Below are 19,093 nucleotides of genomic sequence, written 5' to 3'. Positions count from 1 at the left end.
AGTATCCACCACCAAGTCAGTAAAGTTAAAAATGCATCCTCAATGACCTGGATGCTTTCCTGGCTACAGATGATGCCAAAAATATTAACAAAAATACCTGAGTGGACTGAGCTCCAAAACCTCAGAAAAGTCAGAAGGAGAACGTCTGCTGGTTATGCTCTGAGACTAGATAGCAAGAAAGGAAACACAAATATTTTTCCTCCATCAAAGACATTACTTCTCTGAACAACTCAGAAACCTGTACAAATCACACAGTACCTTGCAAACATGCCTTCTGCTGATGAAAGGCATAATTATATCCTGTTCTCCAAGGTAATTTACCAAGAGCTCCTGAAAGGTTTCTATAGCCAAAAGAAAATAATAATCTTTAAGTTCTTTGACTTTATTCGGGGCCACAGGAATAAAACACACTTACCCAGTAAGGCTTTCTTCCTTATTTTTATTAACATACGTATCATTTACTGAGCTTAAAATGCATTCTAGCATTCCATCAATGTTAGTCAGAAGTCAGAAAACACAAAGACTTGACCCTATATTATGTGCTCCTACATTGGCCAAGTACGGAAGAATGAAGACATCTGTCCAAGTTAGCCTTCCATCCTCGCTCACCTGGCCTTCTGCCTTTTCAGAATGAACCCAGAGTTCAACCCTGTGAGTGCAATTCACAAGAAGTACAAAGCCAATTATCTATTAATAGAAGCCTGTGTTGTTAGGAAAAAGATTTCTGGCTGTGGAGTCAGAGACTTGGACCCCCACCTTCGAAGGTATCTGATGCTGGGCAAGTTTCTTAACAAAGCAAAATTTCTATTTGCATACCTGAGAAATACAAGGATTTCGAATAGAGTGTATCTGGCCCCCAGCAAGGATGGCCCATTTGCTCATAGCAGGTGCTCAAGCAGGAGAGGTTAATGTTAGCCGTGACACACTATAAAAACACCTGGACAAGGAGGAATAGCCACATTTCTGGATACCCTCACTCTCCCCTGCAGGAAAGGCTTGGGAGGTAGGTGTTCTTCCTGGAAATCAGGGCTTAGAGCAGAAAACACTACTCAGGAGTATAGAACCCCCAGACCTAGTCAAAGGCCAGGAGGGAGGAGAAGGACTAGCAGCACATACAAGAGATCACAGGAAACCTAAAAAGGGAGGTGGCCGGATTAACTTGGCAACAGAAACACTGAACTTTCTGTGTGGCCAGAAAGGCCAAGAGGAGCATTTTCCCTTACGAGTCACTCTGAAATCTGGCTCTGCCGAAGAGAACAAGAAAGTCCTCGGAGAACTCCTTTTCTTCCATTTCCCATGTGGCCACGCACGGCTGCTCTCACCAGTCCTCCCCTGAGGTTCCGGGCCTGACGACCCGCCAGGGTTCCTTCAACACCCTAACTTGGAAGTCCTCAACATCCTTGTGTCTCCCTCAGAAAAGCACTTAAACAAGGAAAAGCCAGATTCTTCTCACCTGCACCAAACAAAGGGCATGTGCCCGCCCTGTCAGGCCTTGCCTGAGAAGGCAGCATTCCCTACCAGAACCCGAAAAACAATTAAATAAGGGTGAGTCGTCCCTAGCCAACTAGCCACTTCCTTCCAGCATCGGCCACCCCTGCCCAAGTTTTCAACCTACACATGCTAACACACTAACACACAGGGCCAGCGCTAGAAACCCTTCTAGAAACCCTAGAAACCCTTCTAGGTGGACCTGAGCTGTCCAACAAAAGCGTGTTCATGTCTCCCATTTTCTCCATCTCCCACTTCATAATCAAGCAGCAGGTTGGCAAGTTCAGAATATTTATTCTGCTTGGAAGGGCCTCCTATTTTCATATTCTGTTGGAGGAAGAAACCAAACATCTTAAGAGACGGATGGACAACTCGACACTCCACAGATGGCCCCGCACCATCTCACCGAATCCACAGCTGTGTTAACGCCTGGACCAATGCTGATAATTGGGAGTCCAGCGCCTGGGATCAGTATTATCTTGGCTACTAACTAGAGAGGGGAACTTGGGCCTCAATAAAACCAGATACTAAGGAGAAAAAAAGCAAGGGCCCACGGTGCTGCGTGACAGCACCTCCTCCCACCAGAGAGGAGAGGGGACAGGTACTGGCATGGATTAGCACTCTTTAAGATTTTATTTATTTATTTGACAGACAATCACAAGCAAGCAGCCAGGCAGGCAGAGAGAGGAGGAAGCAGGTTCCCCACTGAGCAGAGAGCCCGAGACAGGGCTTGGTCCCAGGACCCTGAGATCATGACCTGAGCTGAAGGCAGAGGCTTTAACCCACTGAGCTACCCAGGCACCCAGAATTAGAGCACTCTTGACCATGAGATTCACAAGCTGCTTGCAAGTCAGAAGATCTCCGAGGCCCATTCTGCCTTTTAAATGGCTGAGCGTGAGCTCCTTCACAACGCTCACGGTCTTCCACACTGTCCCGGATGTCCAAGGCAGCAGAGGCTGGCATTTTAAAAGCATGCAAGTCGGCTTTGCAACCCTCCACAGATCCCACAATACATCACCAATTGGAACCAGAAGAGGAAGAAATCAAAGCCAGGAGCTCAGCCAAATGTCCCCTCTGGAGCTAGTAAAATAACAATAAATGCCATGATTTTCAAATGCTTACTATTTGCTGGGGCCTGTGTCAATTGCCCTGCACGGCTTTCCTCATTTAGTCCTCCAACAACCTCACAGAGCAGGGACTGTTAGCCCATTTTACAGATGGACAGACAAGCCCACACAGCTAAGTGACCTCAACTCTCTACCCTGATACCCAGACCAGTGCCTGCTAGGGACAGCGCCCTCCAGGAGGCAAGCCCTTTCCCCAGTGACAGAAGTCTGCTGGCCCTGTGTGTTCAAGAGATGCGGAAGAGGAAGAGAGGTGATTGTCGCATGGGGCTCCAGCTGGGAAATACTCTTCCGGAAGGTGAGATAAGGCTGGAAAGAGCACTCTAGACCTGTGCTACCAGATAAAACGAAAATACAAGCCAGAAATGGGAGGCACATACGTAATTTTAAGTTTTATGGTAGTCACATCGCAGGAAACAGTAAAAAGAAACAGGCGATATAAATTTTAATAATATATTCCACTTAACCCAATATATTGAAAATATTATCATTTCAATAGACAATCGATGTAAAATTTTAATGAGCTATTTTACATTCTCTTTCCATCTGTCTGAAACCCAGTGTGCGTTTTATACTTAAAGCACATCTCAGGGGCACCTGGGTGGCTCAGTCGGTTAAACGTCTGCCTTCAGTTCAGGTCATGATCGCAGAGTCCTGAGATGGAGCCCCACATCGGGCTCCCTGCTCAGCAAGGAGTCTGCTTCTCCTTCTCCCTCTCCTGGCCCTCCCCTTACTAGTCCACTCACTCTCTCTCTCTCTCAAATAAATAAAATCTTAACAAAAAAAAAAGAGCACATCTTAATTTAGATAAGCCCCATTTTGGGTGTTCAATAGTTGTATGTGCCCAGTGGCTACTACACTACACAGAGGGGCCTTTAGGGGGAAAAATTCACATTTAAGGAACAAATACGGGGTTACTTGACGTCATCCAAGTACTTGGTGTATTACCAAATACCAAAAAGTTATCGGATTTCAGCTTCACAGAAGAATTCCTTTCGCCTTTTATCCCGGTTCTCCAATTTCGGTAGCAAAAATAACACTAATCAGGGGACCACTCAAATTTTGAGAAACAAGCTACCTAAAGGTAACAATGAATTTATTCAGAGTAAACACAAGACACTTTATACCAGATATAAACAACAGGGGGAAAGAATCCATTTAGTCAGTCACACTTTTAAAGACTGCTGTCACCAAGCCCATACTTAACACTTACTTAAATAGCTAAGAATTCAGAAAGGTGTCACTTTGGAATACAAACAGTCCTACAGGAGCCTTAATCTGATGCAAAACCTCTGGGCTTTGAAGAAAGGAAAAATAAGCAACTAATTTCAAGTTCCTAAACCTGCATTAGTAAAGCTTACCAATTAGAATATGATGTAACTAACCACCATCAAGAGACTGGATTTTTTTCCCCCTGAATAAATGAACGTGAGTCAAATATGAGCCAAAATCAATGTCATGGATCAGGAAACCTTTGCACATGATACCTGATATTGATACCTGCTCTTTCAGGTCAATTTCAAAACAGCTCCATGGCTTAAAAACTGCCCTATAGCAGCAAGAATATAAATGCCCCTTGTAAATGCTTTTCCTCATGCTATTTTCTAAGGCAGGCTAAATGTCTCAGAATAGCAGAGTGATGGCACCCAAGTCCTGTCCCGGGCCAACTCCTGACAAAGAATTTCAAGACCCAGTTCTGGTGTTAGCAGGAAAGAGCTCTGTGATCAATAAGCAGTGTCTGTCAAGGCTAGGGCAATGAGGCTAGGGCATTCACTTCAAATGCCAATCTCCAATCCCTGTGTAGGAAAACTGCAAAATAACACTGGGGCAAGTGGGGAGAAAAACACATAGGAACATACACATGCTACAAACGTTCATGGACTATTTCCTTCTGTGTGTACCCAAGGGGTAGGACGGGCCCAGTAACGGATACATGTACATCGTACCCACACAGATAATTTCAGTAATGAGATACCAAGGGTAACTGTAAACCTGTTCCTTCAAGCTGTGGGTCGGCGACAGTGTGTGTGTGTGTGGGGGGGGGGGGGGGTGCAGGGCAAATGGAAACCTAATAACTATCTTTGGTAAATCTCTGTCAATAGAAAATGTTCCTGAGTAGCACAGGCACCTTAATTTATCCACTACCTACTCTGTTAGCAGCGAAGGAACATGACACCGTGTAGAAAGCCAAGTTCACAATCGGACTCGGCCGTTTCATTAACTGTGGGATCTCCCCTCTCGCTGAGTGCCAGCGCTCCCATCTCTTCATGGGGCTGCAGGGCATTAACTGACAGCCTATCTCTGCAAGCGTTTCTTATACATTTTATTAAAAACAGCTAGGCAGAGGCGCCTCAAGTCGTGATCTCAGGGTCCTGGGATCGAGCTCCGCATCGGGCTCTCTGCTCTGCTCAGCGGGGAGCCTGCTTCCCCCTCTCTCTCTGCCTGCTTCTCTGCCTACTTGTGATCTCTCTCTCTCTGTCAAATAAATAAAAAGTAAATAAATAAAAAATAAAATAAAATCTTTAAAAAAATAAAAAATAAAATAAAAACATCCGGGCACCATGTATAATGCCTTGTGTTCCTAATGCTTTCCTGGTGCTTCACACTCACAGTCTCACTGCATCATCAAAAGGACTCTAGAAGGTTGAAACTCTTATTTTACAGATAAGAAAACTCATTGAAGTCACTGGCCCAGGTAAGTAAAGCTAGGATTTGCTAAGTTGGGCGGGTTACTTAAGTTGATGAACAGACCTGAGCAATTTGAAAACCATGAGCTTGCCAGTGGCCTGTTTTACCAGAATCCACCTGTCTCAAGACTCATTTCCTCAAAATTGTTAAAGATCCTGAGGCACGTTAAGCATTATCTCTGCAGGGGCACCCTGGTGGCTCAGACAGTTAGGCATCTGCCTTCAGCTCGGGTCATGATCTCCAGGTTTTGGAATCGAGCCCCATGTCAGGCTTCTGGCCGATGGGAAGTCTGCTTCTCCCTCTGCCTCTCCCCTCCTTGTGCTTTCTTTCTCTCTCAAATCAATTAAAAAAAAAAAAAAAAAAACTATTTCTGCAGACTCCTTTGTTTCTGTGGTCAGAGTGCTTACCATTTCCCCCTACATTCTCCAGAAATCAAGTTAAACCTCCACTTGGCATTGGAGTGAAGGCAGAAAACTCAAGAACCAGCAGCCCCCTTTCCTTCAGTTACTGGGAAGCTTCTCCTTTAAAAAGCACATCCTAAAACAGGGTTCCGAAAGAACTCTAATGCCAGAGGTTACCTACCCTCTATCACATGAAATAATTACAGCAGCTTCTGCACCAGCTGTCCAGTCAAGAAAACAAAGGGCTGATCTCTCACACTGTCAGGTGATCGTCCTTACCCTCCACCAGTCCTCTCCACACGTGTTAGCAGAGAAAATGACTAGTTTTAGAAGAATGTGCTAGAATGGCGGGAAGAAGAAAAAAAACAGGTGGACATCGACCAGCAATGTGTTCTAGAAGGCTGAGGTTCTGTCTAAGCACATTTGGAATCACCATGCCGTACCAGCAAGTACGCACCAGTGAGTACGTGTCTCATCATGGCCAGTCAGCAAGGTGGTCAACCCCATGCTTGTAAAGCGAGCAAAAATGGTGGATTCAGGCAAGCCCTTTTCCTAGACCAACCTGCCCAAAGCCATTACCAGGCAACAGATCAACATTCATCTTCAGGCGCTATGGTCAGTTCCAGCAAGCTCTGCTGCCCTCTAGATAACCTCATGTCACTATAACTAGAACAACCAAAGCAGGAATGAGAAAGCCCACTGCTCTGGAATCAACCCTTTAAGCCCAGGGTACTACGGATGGAAATGAACACCAGTTCATGGAATGTAGCCTAAGTTACTCCACAGAGAAGGAAAAAAATTTTTAAAAGTTTGTAATCATCAAAACATAACCCTACTGCCCCTTAAGACATTTGAGTCTAATTAGAATATATTGTTTCCAGCAAAGGATACCTCAGTGGCCAGCAATAGAAAGTGAAAATTCAGCTTCTCTCTCTTTAAAAGATGGGACTTCAAAGACCATGACAGTATATACACCCTGAATTCTCTTAAGGAAGAGATAGCCTATGTCTAATGAGGATGCCAGCTACCAATGTGACATTTCTGGAAACCACACACAATGCTATCAACGTCTTGTAAAACGTGCTCTGAAGTGTTTTAGGGAGCATTCATTCTACCAGTGTTCAAATACGACTACCACCAGCTAGATACTGAAGGCAGAGCAGGTGGAAGGAGGAATGACATCCTGGTCTCAAAGACAGAACAGTCTACTTAGGCTCTGAATCCTACATGGGGAATACATGTGAATATACCATATATCAGAATGGCCACTTAAGGAAATGTGCTAGAAGGAGAGCAAAGGAATTAAATCCTCCATCTGTCTACGCCCAAAGCTGGCCACTTTACTTCATTCAAAGTTCAGGTTTTCCTATGCTACGGTTGTAAAAAATGAAGATGGGCTATTTCTATCAAATATTAATCTATGCATGCGTATCATGTGCAAAAAAAATTATGGCTCAGGGATGTTATGTGAAAAAAATAAGATATTTGACAAGGAACTCACTAAACTGACTGCACTATTAATGGACTCAGATCTTTCTACATTGGCCACTACCCTCTTTTACCACCTCTACCTTCCACCCCCATCATCCTCTTCCTGTACAGCTGGGTAACAAGAAAGTGACCAAGAGAGTTAGTTCTTAAATCAAATGATACATTTTTCAAAACAACTTTTTTTTAAGTTGACTAAGCCAACAGCAATTTCGATCAGCAAGAAAAGTCACCATATTACTGTAAAATACCCAAGTAGCAGGCCATTTATAGAGCAAAAATAAAAAGGACACAACCAGCAGAGCTGCACTCCAGCTTTCATGGGCCAGACTGATAGGAACAAAGTCACTCCATCAGCCAGGGATGGTCTTCCTTGCAGTACCACATACACAACCCATCCACACTTACACACAACCAATCCAGAGAATACAAAACCTCAAACAAGCAGCAACAAAAAAAAAAACCTTCCCTCGAGCAGAGACTTAGAGATCTCCTACATGCACATGGCAAACACCTCCAGGGACCAGCCGAGTATTGTAAATAATCTCTACAGGCCAGGTGAGCGTCCCATCTCAAGGGGCAGGCACTACTGAATGCAAGCTTACTGTTGTTGCCAAGCAAGAGCACAGGCCCTAGGCTGCAATACCTTCCCATTCTTCAGGAGTAACCCAGACTTCTATGGGAAGCCACTAGGAGGAGAGGAGCTGTGGTCACCACTGTCCCCGCCCCCCAGTGCCCAGAACAGTGCCTGGCACACTTAAGTTTTCAGGATACACTTGTTGAAGGCAGGAATGCAAAATGCCCCAAGTTTCTATTTCATTTTTTAAATTTTCAACACACTACAGCCAAACCAGTATGGCCAGATGCCACCTGCAGAACTCCAGATAACACAAATGACTGTCCTGTCTCCATTTCTCTTTCCCAGAGCAAGATCCAGAACTAGCTTTCCATTCTCTTTTTAGACAAAGAACCCTACCCCTCACCCCAATCACAAATCACGTTCATTTTAAAGGCCCTACATAACTTGAATGGCATGAACAAGCCTCCATTTTTTTTTTTTTTTTAACCTGGACTCCTGGAGAAATAAGATTTAATGTTTAAAAACAAAAAATAGCTTACAGGCATTCCATTAACCAAGATCTACTCACCACCTTGTTTGCTACTCCCTCGGGATAGTCTGTCGCAAGGTCAGAAACATAATCAAAGGGTTCATGGACAGAGCCTTAGGAAGCAAGCTCTCAGAGGAAAGTTAACGAGAAGTACACCTCAGACACCATAATGTAATATGCAGTGAGCACCGGACTCGCATACTGTGGAAAAGTTTCAACCTCCCAAACTGTGCAGCCCGGCATCGACGATCCCTAAAATTCTAGAAGAATCTCAAAAGCCATTTAGTTAAGCGTGTGAGGGAGAAAAAACAAAACAAAACAAAACAAAGAAACAGAGGGTGTTGCCTAGATCCCACAGCTGGCCTGGCTGACTGCCAAGGCTGGTTCTAAACCGCAGAAGAAAAATCCAGAACCCAAACCATCTCCTGTCCCCAGGTACAAGTCCCTCGGACCTTTTCCGGCAGTCAAAAAATGACACAGCCAGTCAGCTGAGCTCCAGGGCCTCCAGCCCACACTTAAATGATATATGGGCGAATAATAATACCACCATGTTAGCAGATCACCCTCTTTGATGCCCCAAACAGAAGATCTCAAATGACAGATTACACTGGATCACTCGAAGAGGAATCAAAAAAAAAAAAAACTTACCGCCAACAAACTCACTCTGTCCACAGCTATTATCACCTTATTGAGAAGCTAAAGTAATTTGCTGAAAGGTCATCTCTTCAATGAAACCAAATAAAGTCCGATACTAATTGCATCATTTCCTTCTTTATGTGTGGCAAACACAGGAAGACACCTTCACTGCAGTGTAGATGGTCCTCGCTTATATGAGGAAAGGAGGAGAGCGAAATACACCAGGCTGGGTCTGGCTCCTCATTGGCCTTCCCCTGGAATTTGGAAAAACAGTTTTCAAACAAACAACAACCAGTCTGAAATTCAAAATTACCCTGAAAGACGATTAGTGAGATTTATATTACCCATCCCCCACTTACTACAGGGTGACACCTTGGACCAGCGACAGCTTCACTCAGCTCTATCCTACAAGCAGAGATATTCAGTTTCTACTTCCAGGTAGATCAAACGTACATAAAAAGCTTAGGCACAGGGACACCTGGACTGCTAGGTCCGTTAAGTGTCTGCCTTCAGCTCAGGTTAAGATTTCAGGGTTCTAGGATCTAGTCCCACATCAGGCTCCCTCAGTGGGGAGTCTGCTTCTCCCTATGCCTATCCCCCTGCTCATGCTCTCTCCCTCTCCCTCTTTCTCCCAAATAAAGAAATAAATAAAATCTTAAAACACACACACACACACACACACGCACTTAGGCACAGTGCCTAGATAATGGCAAGCACTTGGTGAGGTGAGCTAGTACAACCACTGTTCCCATTATATAGATTAAAACACTGAGGCCCATTTGCCCAAGGTAACACTGCTGTAATAAAACAAAGAATTTCAACCTGGGCCTCTAGGGTCCTACAACGGTTCCTGAAGAAGAGGTATATATATGTCAGCCTCAGGGACCACCAATACCACTCAACCCCCTTTCCACAAGTTGTTGGGTAATTCACCCAAGGCAGCCCAACTACCCAGTGCCACAGCCAAGAAGAGCACTGCTAGCTCTCAGCCTCTACACTTATGGAATGGAAACACTTCAGGAAAAGTGATTTAAAAAAAAAAGAAGAAGAAGAAGAGAAAACATTTATAAATAACAATTGCTTTGTAAATAAATCCTTTTGACAAATACGTGACTAACTTCACTCTTGGAAAAGTCAAATGACATTTCCTCACTAGTGTGGCCTATGTTTTCGTATTTGGTAAATTGTTTATGGCTGTGTCCTCTATCCAAACTATTCCAAATTGATGCATTTATCTGATTGAAGTGTACTGTGGAGTTTACAAGGCTGCAGTGGGGTGAGAATTCAACTACCTCTTGGATTCATGCAACCAGTGTGGATTCCTCAAAAGTACACCCAATGCAATATCAATCGACAAACCTGTTTTGCTCTCCTGGTTAGAAAAATACTATCGTAGACCCAAAAATAAAACCAGTCGTCCTATTTTCTTACATGGAAGTGTTACATATTCCATGAACTATGCTTTCATTTCTTCTTTTTTAGTTGCTAGATTTTAACAGCCAACTGTGTCACTTTGCCACAGCCCCAAAATAGCTAAGTCGAGTGGTTGAAAATCGCATTTTGTTGTCTGGCCAGGAAACCATCATGCTGATTTCAGTTTGCAAAAAATTGATTCGAGGGCAGAAGCGAGGCGCGGTTGGGGCTCTCTCCTGCAAGCTCTCTGCAGGTCTGAAGCCACGGAGGGCTGGAGACAGGGACATGGCTGTGTCCAAGGGCCATACAAGTACAAAATAATACCCAAGTGGTACGGTTTGCTTCCCATCAGCAGCATGAAATTAAAAGCCAGAAATGACAGTAACAGGCAGATGCACCCTCCTGAGTTACAACACAGTCAGGAAGGCCTGAGAAGAATCGGCATCCCAGGGTGCACGACCAAGCAGCTCTTTCTACAATGGATAGCACCACGCACAGCTCCTGGAGATTCACGCAGCACCTTTTAAACCTGTGGAAAACATTTTTCCCATTTAAAGTTGGGGACGTGGCGACCCTCCTTTGGAATGTGAGTGAGAAGATCTCTCGGACTTCACTGAGGCTTTCTCACTTTTTTAAACCTCAAAATCTAACCATTTCACTATTTTTACATGGGATATCCTCTTGCTAGTCTAACTTCTTGTCCTAAAAAAAGCTAAGCCAGTTCCAAACCCATGGTCAAATGTATGTAAATACTTTTTAAATGTTTTTGTTTTTACATACGGTTGTCATTTTCGGTTCTAGTCTCCTCTTCCCATACACTCCTCTTCCAATCTCTTTAGTACACATAAAATAAAAATGGCTCATATACTGAGCACTCACTGTTTACCATGCAAAGTTCTCAGTCCTTTAGCACACGCATTCTCGCTCAAGCCACACAAAGACCTCAGGAGTCAGGGTCCTATTGCTGTGCCATTTCACAGAGAGAGAGAGAAAAAAGACAGGCACAGAGAGGTTAAGTAACTTGTCTAAGGCAGCACAGCTAGTAATGGAATAGGCAAGCTGGCTGCGAGACCACATTCTTACATACTTCAATATACCCAGTACAACTCTCCACAGCCACCTGGTTTAAAAACAGAAACAGAAAATATTAAGTTCCAGGCTCCAACAAGACTTCTCCCTGCTATATGCTGACACACCAGTACATGGACCCTTAAGAAAACCAAAGTTCTCCCTCAATGTGAAAGCTGCCTCCCACCCCCAGTACAGCAGGACCATCACCCAATTCAGCTAGAGGGCCTTCGAAAAAAGAAGCCAGGCACATCCCCAGCCTGGTCAGCTGTCATTCCTCCATGGAGCCCTAAAAGCACTTTTGACACTGTTTTTGCAAAGAAGCCTATCAAGCACTATATTCATAAAATCTTTGAACCCGCAGAGTCCTGGCAAACCATCTCACATAGGTTATCTATTTTTTTTTTTCTGTCAAACACCAGACATTCTGCTAGAAACGATACCAGGTAAAAGGGCCCCTCCAATCCCAGGTGTCTCTACAGAAGCAGACAATGGCACAGGGAGCCCTCTAGCTACTTCAGGCAATCTTACACAGCTATCTCTTATAAACCTCCCCAACCCCTTCAGAATGGGAGCAAGCCACAAACGTATCTATTGTAGATTTCAATCACCAGACTTTCCTCAAAATGAAATTCACCTGCATTACTTCCAGATTTGCTTTTTTTAAAGAGACATTAACAACTCGGAGGTATGGGAACTTGGAGACAGAGGAATTGTAAGAAAAACAGGAAGAGGTAAACAAGGACTTTTAGAACACATTTCCTTTTTGGAGTGTTGTTGTTGGGGGGGGGGGTTGTTTTTTTTGTTTGTTTGTTTGTGTTTGGTTAGGATTCCTTATAAACACAAACTTGCCCCACAGGCCCCCAAGAGTCAAAACAAAGATACAGATAACCGTTTACCTTACAAATGTGCCTCTGATCTTTTAAGTGCACCAAACATTGTCATAGTCCTGTGTTTAGGTCTTTACACGGAAGATGGTCACTCCCATTTCTCAGGCAGAGAGCCCAAAGTACCTGATCTTTTAATCATGTGCAAATATTTAGTGAGGCCCTAATTAATGGGTGCCCAAGCAACGTCATTCTGGGACAAACTCCACAAGCAACTCCCACTGCCTGTGGGGGGCAGGCTCTTCTCAAGCAATTATTTCTTTCCACGAAGCTCTACACAGTACTTACTAGCTTTGCCTACAATAAGCTCTGGTGGGAGCTGGGCACACTTCCTTGGCCTCCTTCATATTATTAGATACACAGGCCTTTCATTCTCCACACATACAGCCAAAAATGTAGTTTCAGTGATTACCACTTATTGCCTGAGTGTGGTCAAACCTGTACCAGAGCACATCAAGGGCTTATTGGGAAGGGAAGTGGGTAGAGAATCAAGAATTTCTGAGATAACTTCAGATAACTTCAGAAGTTGTGCTTTATGAAAGGTAATTTCATGGAAGATGTCCCCCAGGATGAAAATGTCAATCATCATTTTTCTTAATCTTGCAATTCAGAATGCACACCCATCTTAAAATCTTTACTTGCTTAGAAATACCACTGCATAGTCCTGAGTCCTATGCAAGTAAAATGTTGAATGGAATTTCAGATTAAAAAAATATAGGGGCGCCTGGGTGGCTCAGTGGGTTAAAGCCTCTGCCTTCAGCTCAGGTCATGATCCCGGAGTCCTGGGATGGAGTCCCGAATCCTGGCTCTCTGCTCAGCAGGGAGCCTGCTTACCCCTCTCCCCCAATCCCCCGGCCTGCCTCTCTGCTTGTAATCTCCGTCTGTCAAATAAATAAAATCTTTAAAAAAGGAAAAAAAAAAATATATATATATATATATATATATATTTATTTATTTATTTATTTTTACCATAAAAGAAAAGAGGTAAAGCAACAAAGCATTAGCAACACTTGCTGTCTTGACCTAAGTTAAGCTAATGTTAAGTGTCCAGACTGTCCTTTTGGTTAAGAAGTTTCCAGAAAAACAAGGAAGGGAGTACGGTGGTAGGAGGGGGGTCCTCAGTAACAACGGCTATGGGGCATTTATAATGATCTTACAGGAATGGCAAGAAAGTCCGTTCCAACTGGTGCATCAGTATTTTACTGATTATACTACACTAACTTGGGAGTTTTTCAGAACACAAAAATGAACGTAAAAGGGGTTTGGTTTGGTTTCGCTATCCCTGCACTGCCTCACGAAAACGATATAATCTTTTACTTGGTGAAAACAAATCCTTACTTACGGGGAGAAGCCTCACTTTTGGAGACTTCTTTTTCTCCTTTCAGCCAACATTTCCTTAACCTTTCTCCCTCCAGCAACAGCAACTTCTCATTTCTAAAGAGCTCTATATGCCCATTTGGTACTGCAGTTCTAACTCCATCAACTCTGTAAGAGGGACGCTGTTTACACAGAAACATGAAAGACTATATTTATTCCACAACTGTGTCAGAGGGCCTGAGTTTCAAGACCCGACAAACAAAGATTCTTCATGTTGGAACAGGACATCTCAAGTCGGGATTAGGGAGTCGGGGGCCATGCATGATTTCTCACTACATCCCTAAAGACTAAGACTGCTGCTGACTTTCAAACATTACTTCCACATTTTTCTAAGAAGGCCATAAAGGATGTCCATCAGGAATAAGCATGTACATGCAAATGCGCCAAGAGACAGTGGAGAGAGAGATTCACCAGACATCAATCACGGATCCTCCGATTCTGACACATCCAAAGTACAGAGCAGAGCTTATCCATCTGAAGTGTTTCCAACGTCAGCCTCCTAGATGTAATGTAATTATGGTACAAACATATCAGAATCAAAGAGAACGGTTTCACTCTGAGGGCGGAGAGAGAGAAGAAATCAATAAAAAAAATTTTTTTTCTGTTTCTGCTGAATAGCTTACAAATGTAAAATCATAAAATGTTAACCCTCTCAAGTAGCATATTTTGTATCCTGGTGAAGGCACTTAGACTCTCTATGATTAGATACATATATATGCCAAATGCTTAAATGAAGTATGCATAAGATTTGCTTTAAAATAATGAGGTGTTAGGGAGGTTGGTGGGTACAGAAAAGACTGAGTTCCTAATTGGGGTAACTGGGTAGGGATCCATTATATTTTCCTATTTTCATAAATCTTTCTATAGCAGTATTTTTTAAAAAGATGTAGAAAAAGAATGTACTATGCACTAAAATATATTTGATAGCACTTCTGCTCTGAAAAGTGGAAATACCACTTTAAACACTAACGGAGATGCTGGTCCCACACCTGCCATATACTGTACTGTTGTTGGGAGACTAACAGCCACTGTTTCTGACCAGCTGGGGAAAGATCCATGGCAGGGCTGTTTCCAAAACCCTTCCAAATTACAGCTACCCTGTATCCTGAATACGAGCGGAGAACAAATCTAACTGGAAAGTTAGTCATTCTGAGAGGAAACAAAATAACAAGGGATTTGGGATAAGGCCTCACAAGGAGGACCCTAATCCAACACCACAGGCATCTTTGTCCGTTGTGGCAACCAGATAAAAGCTCCCAAGGTTACGGAGAGCAAGGGGGGGGGGGGTCCCCAAAGCGAACGCGGGCCCCCACCGGGTTCCGAACCCGCCAGGAGCAGCAGCGCCCAGCGGAGGCCGCCTCCTCGCTCCAGGGCGCACCCGCAGCCCCGGAGCCTCGGAACCTGGCCGCGTGCGCCCCACCCCCGCTCCCACCGCGGCCCCACCGCACCCAGAAGGCAGAGCCGGACCAGTGGAGGTGGTAAGAGCCCCACCGGTGGCTCAGGGGCGCCCCCTGAGGTCCAGCGGCGTCGCGGCACCCTCAAAAAACGGAAAGCCGCCCTCTCCCACGGCTCTGACATTTTAACTTTGCCTGGTTCCAAAGGCTGCTTGCTGCACTCTCTCCAGAGGCACTTTTCCAAACCACAGCCCCTCTTCCCCGCGCCTCACACCATTGCCCCTTCCCTTTTCGACACCCTCAGGCTCCAAGGCGAGGGAATGTGCTATTTACCTCGCAGCGTGGGCACGAAAAGAAAATGTGGAAGATGAAAACTGTCCAAGACCCACGAAGGCGGCATCACTGGAGGTCCCATTTTGGATTTCAAGCTTCCTGAGACATCAGGAAAAAGAAAACCACGGCCAACCCACTGGCTGCATACCCGAGCTAAGGAGAACGCCAGACGTGAAATTAGAAATTCCTCTTATTTCGCAAGGCTGCTCTCCTGCTGACTCCCACTGCCCCCATTAAAAAGCATGACCCTTACAAAGCTCGACCCCACTGTGCACCTGAGCCCACTCAGCCGGCAAGCTCACGGCAAAGAAAGTCCAGAAGGAGCAGATGGAGAATACAAATACTGAGCAACAGTCTTTTAAGGGAGAGAGGGCATTTCTTAAGGGGAAATGTCCACACCGCGCCCAGCCCCGTGGAGGCAGGACCCTAGTAGGCAAACCGCAGGCCTCGGGGTTAGGGTGGACACACGTCCTCGCTAGCCATCCGAGCTGGGTTTCTGGGCAGTGGCAGGAGCTCCCTGCGGTTCCGGGGGCAGGAGGATGCGCAGAGAGGAAAGGGGGTGCCGTAGAAAAGACTGTGCTTTGCCTCTCTGCTCCTCGAGGCCACCCCTGTGCCTGCAAAAGGGACACTCGCTGCCACTCCCCAAGCAAGTCCCCCAGGGCAGCGAGAGTGCCCGCGCCCTGTTGCAGGGCGCACGATGTAGCTGGAGGACCCGCTGCACCAAAACCTTGCGCTCAGGCCGCTCGGGGACAAGCGGCTGTGACCAGAGAGATCAGAAACATCGGGGCACGTTTCTTTTTCCCTTCCTTCAGATAGCACCCACCTCTAGGTAACCAAGAGCTAATGGATGAAAGGGCAGAGAAAACGGGGGTGGGGGGGTCTCTATCCTTAGGAAAACGAGATTTTAAAAAATTAAAAAGCGAATCGCCCCCCTTCTTCCCACCCGTTCCCCGGCTAAGGCAGAGGACGTGGCCTCCACCCCCCGAGGATGGGGCCGGACAGACTCAAAGGAGCTCCGGGGTGCAGCTGTAGCGGGGGGGCTGGGGGGGACGCCTGCATGAGAGGCGAGGGAGGCGGCTGGCCTCTGCCCTGCGGGAGGGGAGAGGAAAGAGGGTCGGCCAGTGGAGGGCTGGAAGTGGAGGGTCGCAGAGCCGCACACCGCTACGTGCGGTGATTTATTATCGTCACCAATGGCCAATACAGTTCCCGTCTTAACCCGGCCAGAAAGGAGCGGGTCTAGGTCGGCCAGCGGCGAACAGCCTGCAAAGAGGCAAAGATGAAGGTAGGCAGGGCGCGCGAGACAGGAAAAATTTCGCCCCGGCGCGAACAGCAACCCAACAGCCGACCACCCCCACCACCCCCCCGCGCCCCTACAGGAGCAACCCCGCGGAGCAGAGTTGCAGGGTAAAGGGGCCGCGGGCCGGGGCTGGGGAAGCCACGATCTCCCTAAACCGCCTGTTCCCAGCCCTCCCACCGCTCCCGGGCCCCGGCGCGGGTGAAGGCTGGCTCGCTCCAGCACTGAAGGGCAGCCCACGTCCCAGCCCCGAGCTGGGGTCGCCCCTCGCCCCGGACACAAGAACGCAGGCTGCTCTCAACATTCCCAGTCCTCCACGGTTAGCCTCCAGCTTCCATCCTCCTAACACCCTCCAAAGGGTCGGGAAGCAGCAAAGCAAGTCCCTCTCCTTCGGAGCTCCTTAAATCTTCTCGGGGGTGTGGGGCGCACCCTGGGCCCCCCAAACCCACAGAGGCATTCTCCCCTGGCCCCAGTCCCCTCAACGGCCCCAGAGGTCTAGCTCTCTCCAACAGTGACGGATCTGCAAAGCGAGCTTTTCTTCTTACTCGGGCTCCCCCAGACCCCCCCAAACCTGAGCGAGAGCAGACCCCTTACGGCCCCCGTCCCCTTTTCCCCGCCAGCTCCTTCCACCATCACCAACCATCAGCCTCCCTAAACGCTGCCAGAACCAGCGGAGCGGATCCCTCTCTCCTCCCCGTGTGCCCGGCCCCCCTTCACCCTCTCTGGGGTCCCCGGGACGGGCGCCCGAGCTCCGTGCCGCGGCGACAACTCCGCATCCCCCGCGCGCGCCGGCCAGGGCCGGGTCCCTTCAGCGGCCGGCACTCACCGGGGAAGCACACGACATAATGGAGCACGGAACTGGTGATTTTCAGGAACAAAATCCACCAACACGGTTCCAGTAACCTCCGCATGTCCGAAAACGCACATCGAAAAGAGGAAGGCAGGGGGGTAAACTTGTTGAATAAGTTCTTGTCTCCGTGTGAGCCTCCGCTAAGCCCTGGCTCTTCCCCTGTTCGCCCGCTCTACGGGCCCCCCGCGCTCCGCGGCCCGAGTCCCCCTGGAATTCGGGAAGCCGCCGAGCGCCCCCCGGAAAAATCTCAAAAAAGTGACCGGGAACGCGGAGCCACGCTGGGGACGATCCTCGGTGGAGATGGGCTGCTTTCCGTTCAAAAAAAGAGCAAGCCGAGCGAGCAGGGCGAGTAATCGGCAGGCGGCGACGATGCCCGGGGCCCGGGGCAGGCAGGGACCGCAGGCGGCAGCGGCGAGCAGCCGAAGATCCCCAACTTGGGTCGGCGGCGCAGCGCAGCCCGAGAGCCGGCGGGCGGCGGCGGGGCTGAGCGCGGCGCGGCGTCTCCGGGCTTCAGGCAGGCAGCTCCTTCCAGGGCCCGGGGAAGGAAGGAGGCATGTTTGCGAGCGGGGAAGGGGAGGGGAGAGGCGGGAGGAGCGAAAAGCCCCCCAAAATAGAAACGGCCGGAGGAAACGCAAGAAAACACAAAGGATCTCACAGTGGCGCTGGGGCGAGGGCGCCTTCAGTCCATGCTCCTGAAAGTTGTGGCTCCAGCGCAGGCTGGGGAGGAACGAGGAGCGCGGGGCTGGAAACTGGCCATGCCTCCATACAGGAAGTAACATGTGAGCATGGATCCTGGCAGAGACTTTAAAGCCGGCGAGCGAGCGAGCAGGGGGCGCGCGGCGGCGGGCGCGGCGGCGCGCGAGCAGGGGCGCGCGGCGAGCACGGGGGCGCGCAGCCGGGGCTGCGGGCCACGAGAGCGCGCCCACCGCGCTCTTAAAGCAGCCGTGCTCGCCTCTCGCCTCGGAGGGGTTTCAAAGCCAGGTTCTCCCCGCGCACGGCCCGCGACACTGCGGGCTCGGCTGAGGCAGTTTGGGGAATGGAGACAGCTCCGGCCGGGTCTCGGGGAGAGGAAGGAAGGTGGTTGCCTTTTTGAGCTGGCGAGTGTTTGCCAGATTCCAGTTCTTCGAGCTCTTAAAGACGCCGAGCTTTGCGCGGGCTTGACAAGAGGTCTCCCCTCCGTCCGCGTTGCTCGCAGATCCCGGGCGTGTGGGGAGGGGGGCTTGCTTCGGGTCTAAGGAGAGGAGGGGAACGGCCGGCTCCTTTCCTTTTTTGGATGAGGGGGTTTCCTGTTCGTTTCCAGCGCTCCAGCAGAGCCGCAGCGGGGCGCGCCCTGCTCAGTCCCCGCTCGCGCCCCCAATCCGGCACATTCCCCCGCCAGGAAACAAAGCCGAGAGGCCTGTGCACTCGGGCTGCGTTGGGATTTTATTTATTTATTTTTCTTTGAGGCTTCCATTGGCCGAGTCGGCTGGGGACCGGGCGTGTGGGGAGGGATATCGATCCTAGGCTTGCAAAATCCAGCCCTTCCGATCCCCACACCCTTTTT

General features: G+C 48.0%; 1 protein-coding gene across 5 annotated transcripts in view; it reads right to left on the bottom strand.

Moving 5' to 3' along the window:
• Nucleotides 1-18,364, bottom strand: part of PTPRG (protein tyrosine phosphatase receptor type G) — a 703,069-nt gene extending 684,705 nt beyond the window's left edge. For 2 of the 5 annotated variants that reach the window (XM_059161378.1, XM_059161379.1), the window contains exon 1: nt 17,527-18,362. In XM_059161378.1, the coding sequence (XP_059017361.1) occupies nt 17,527-17,627 (101 nt within the window). In that variant the 5' untranslated portion in view covers nt 17,628-18,362. Of the gene's footprint in view, nt 1-17,526 lie in introns of all 5 variants that reach the window. The other 3 variants (XM_059161377.1, XM_059161376.1, XM_059161381.1) reach the window with 3 other exon arrangements.
• Between the last annotated feature and the right edge of the window lie 729 nt (nt 18,365-19,093).

The sequence above is a fragment of the Mustela lutreola genome, chromosome 2 (assembly GCF_030435805.1).
Source record: "Mustela lutreola isolate mMusLut2 chromosome 2, mMusLut2.pri, whole genome shotgun sequence".
NCBI lineage: Eukaryota > Metazoa > Chordata > Mammalia > Carnivora > Mustelidae > Mustela > Mustela lutreola.
The sequence above is the reverse complement of the archived record's forward strand: the minus strand, read 5'-3'. Positions and strand labels throughout refer to the sequence as shown.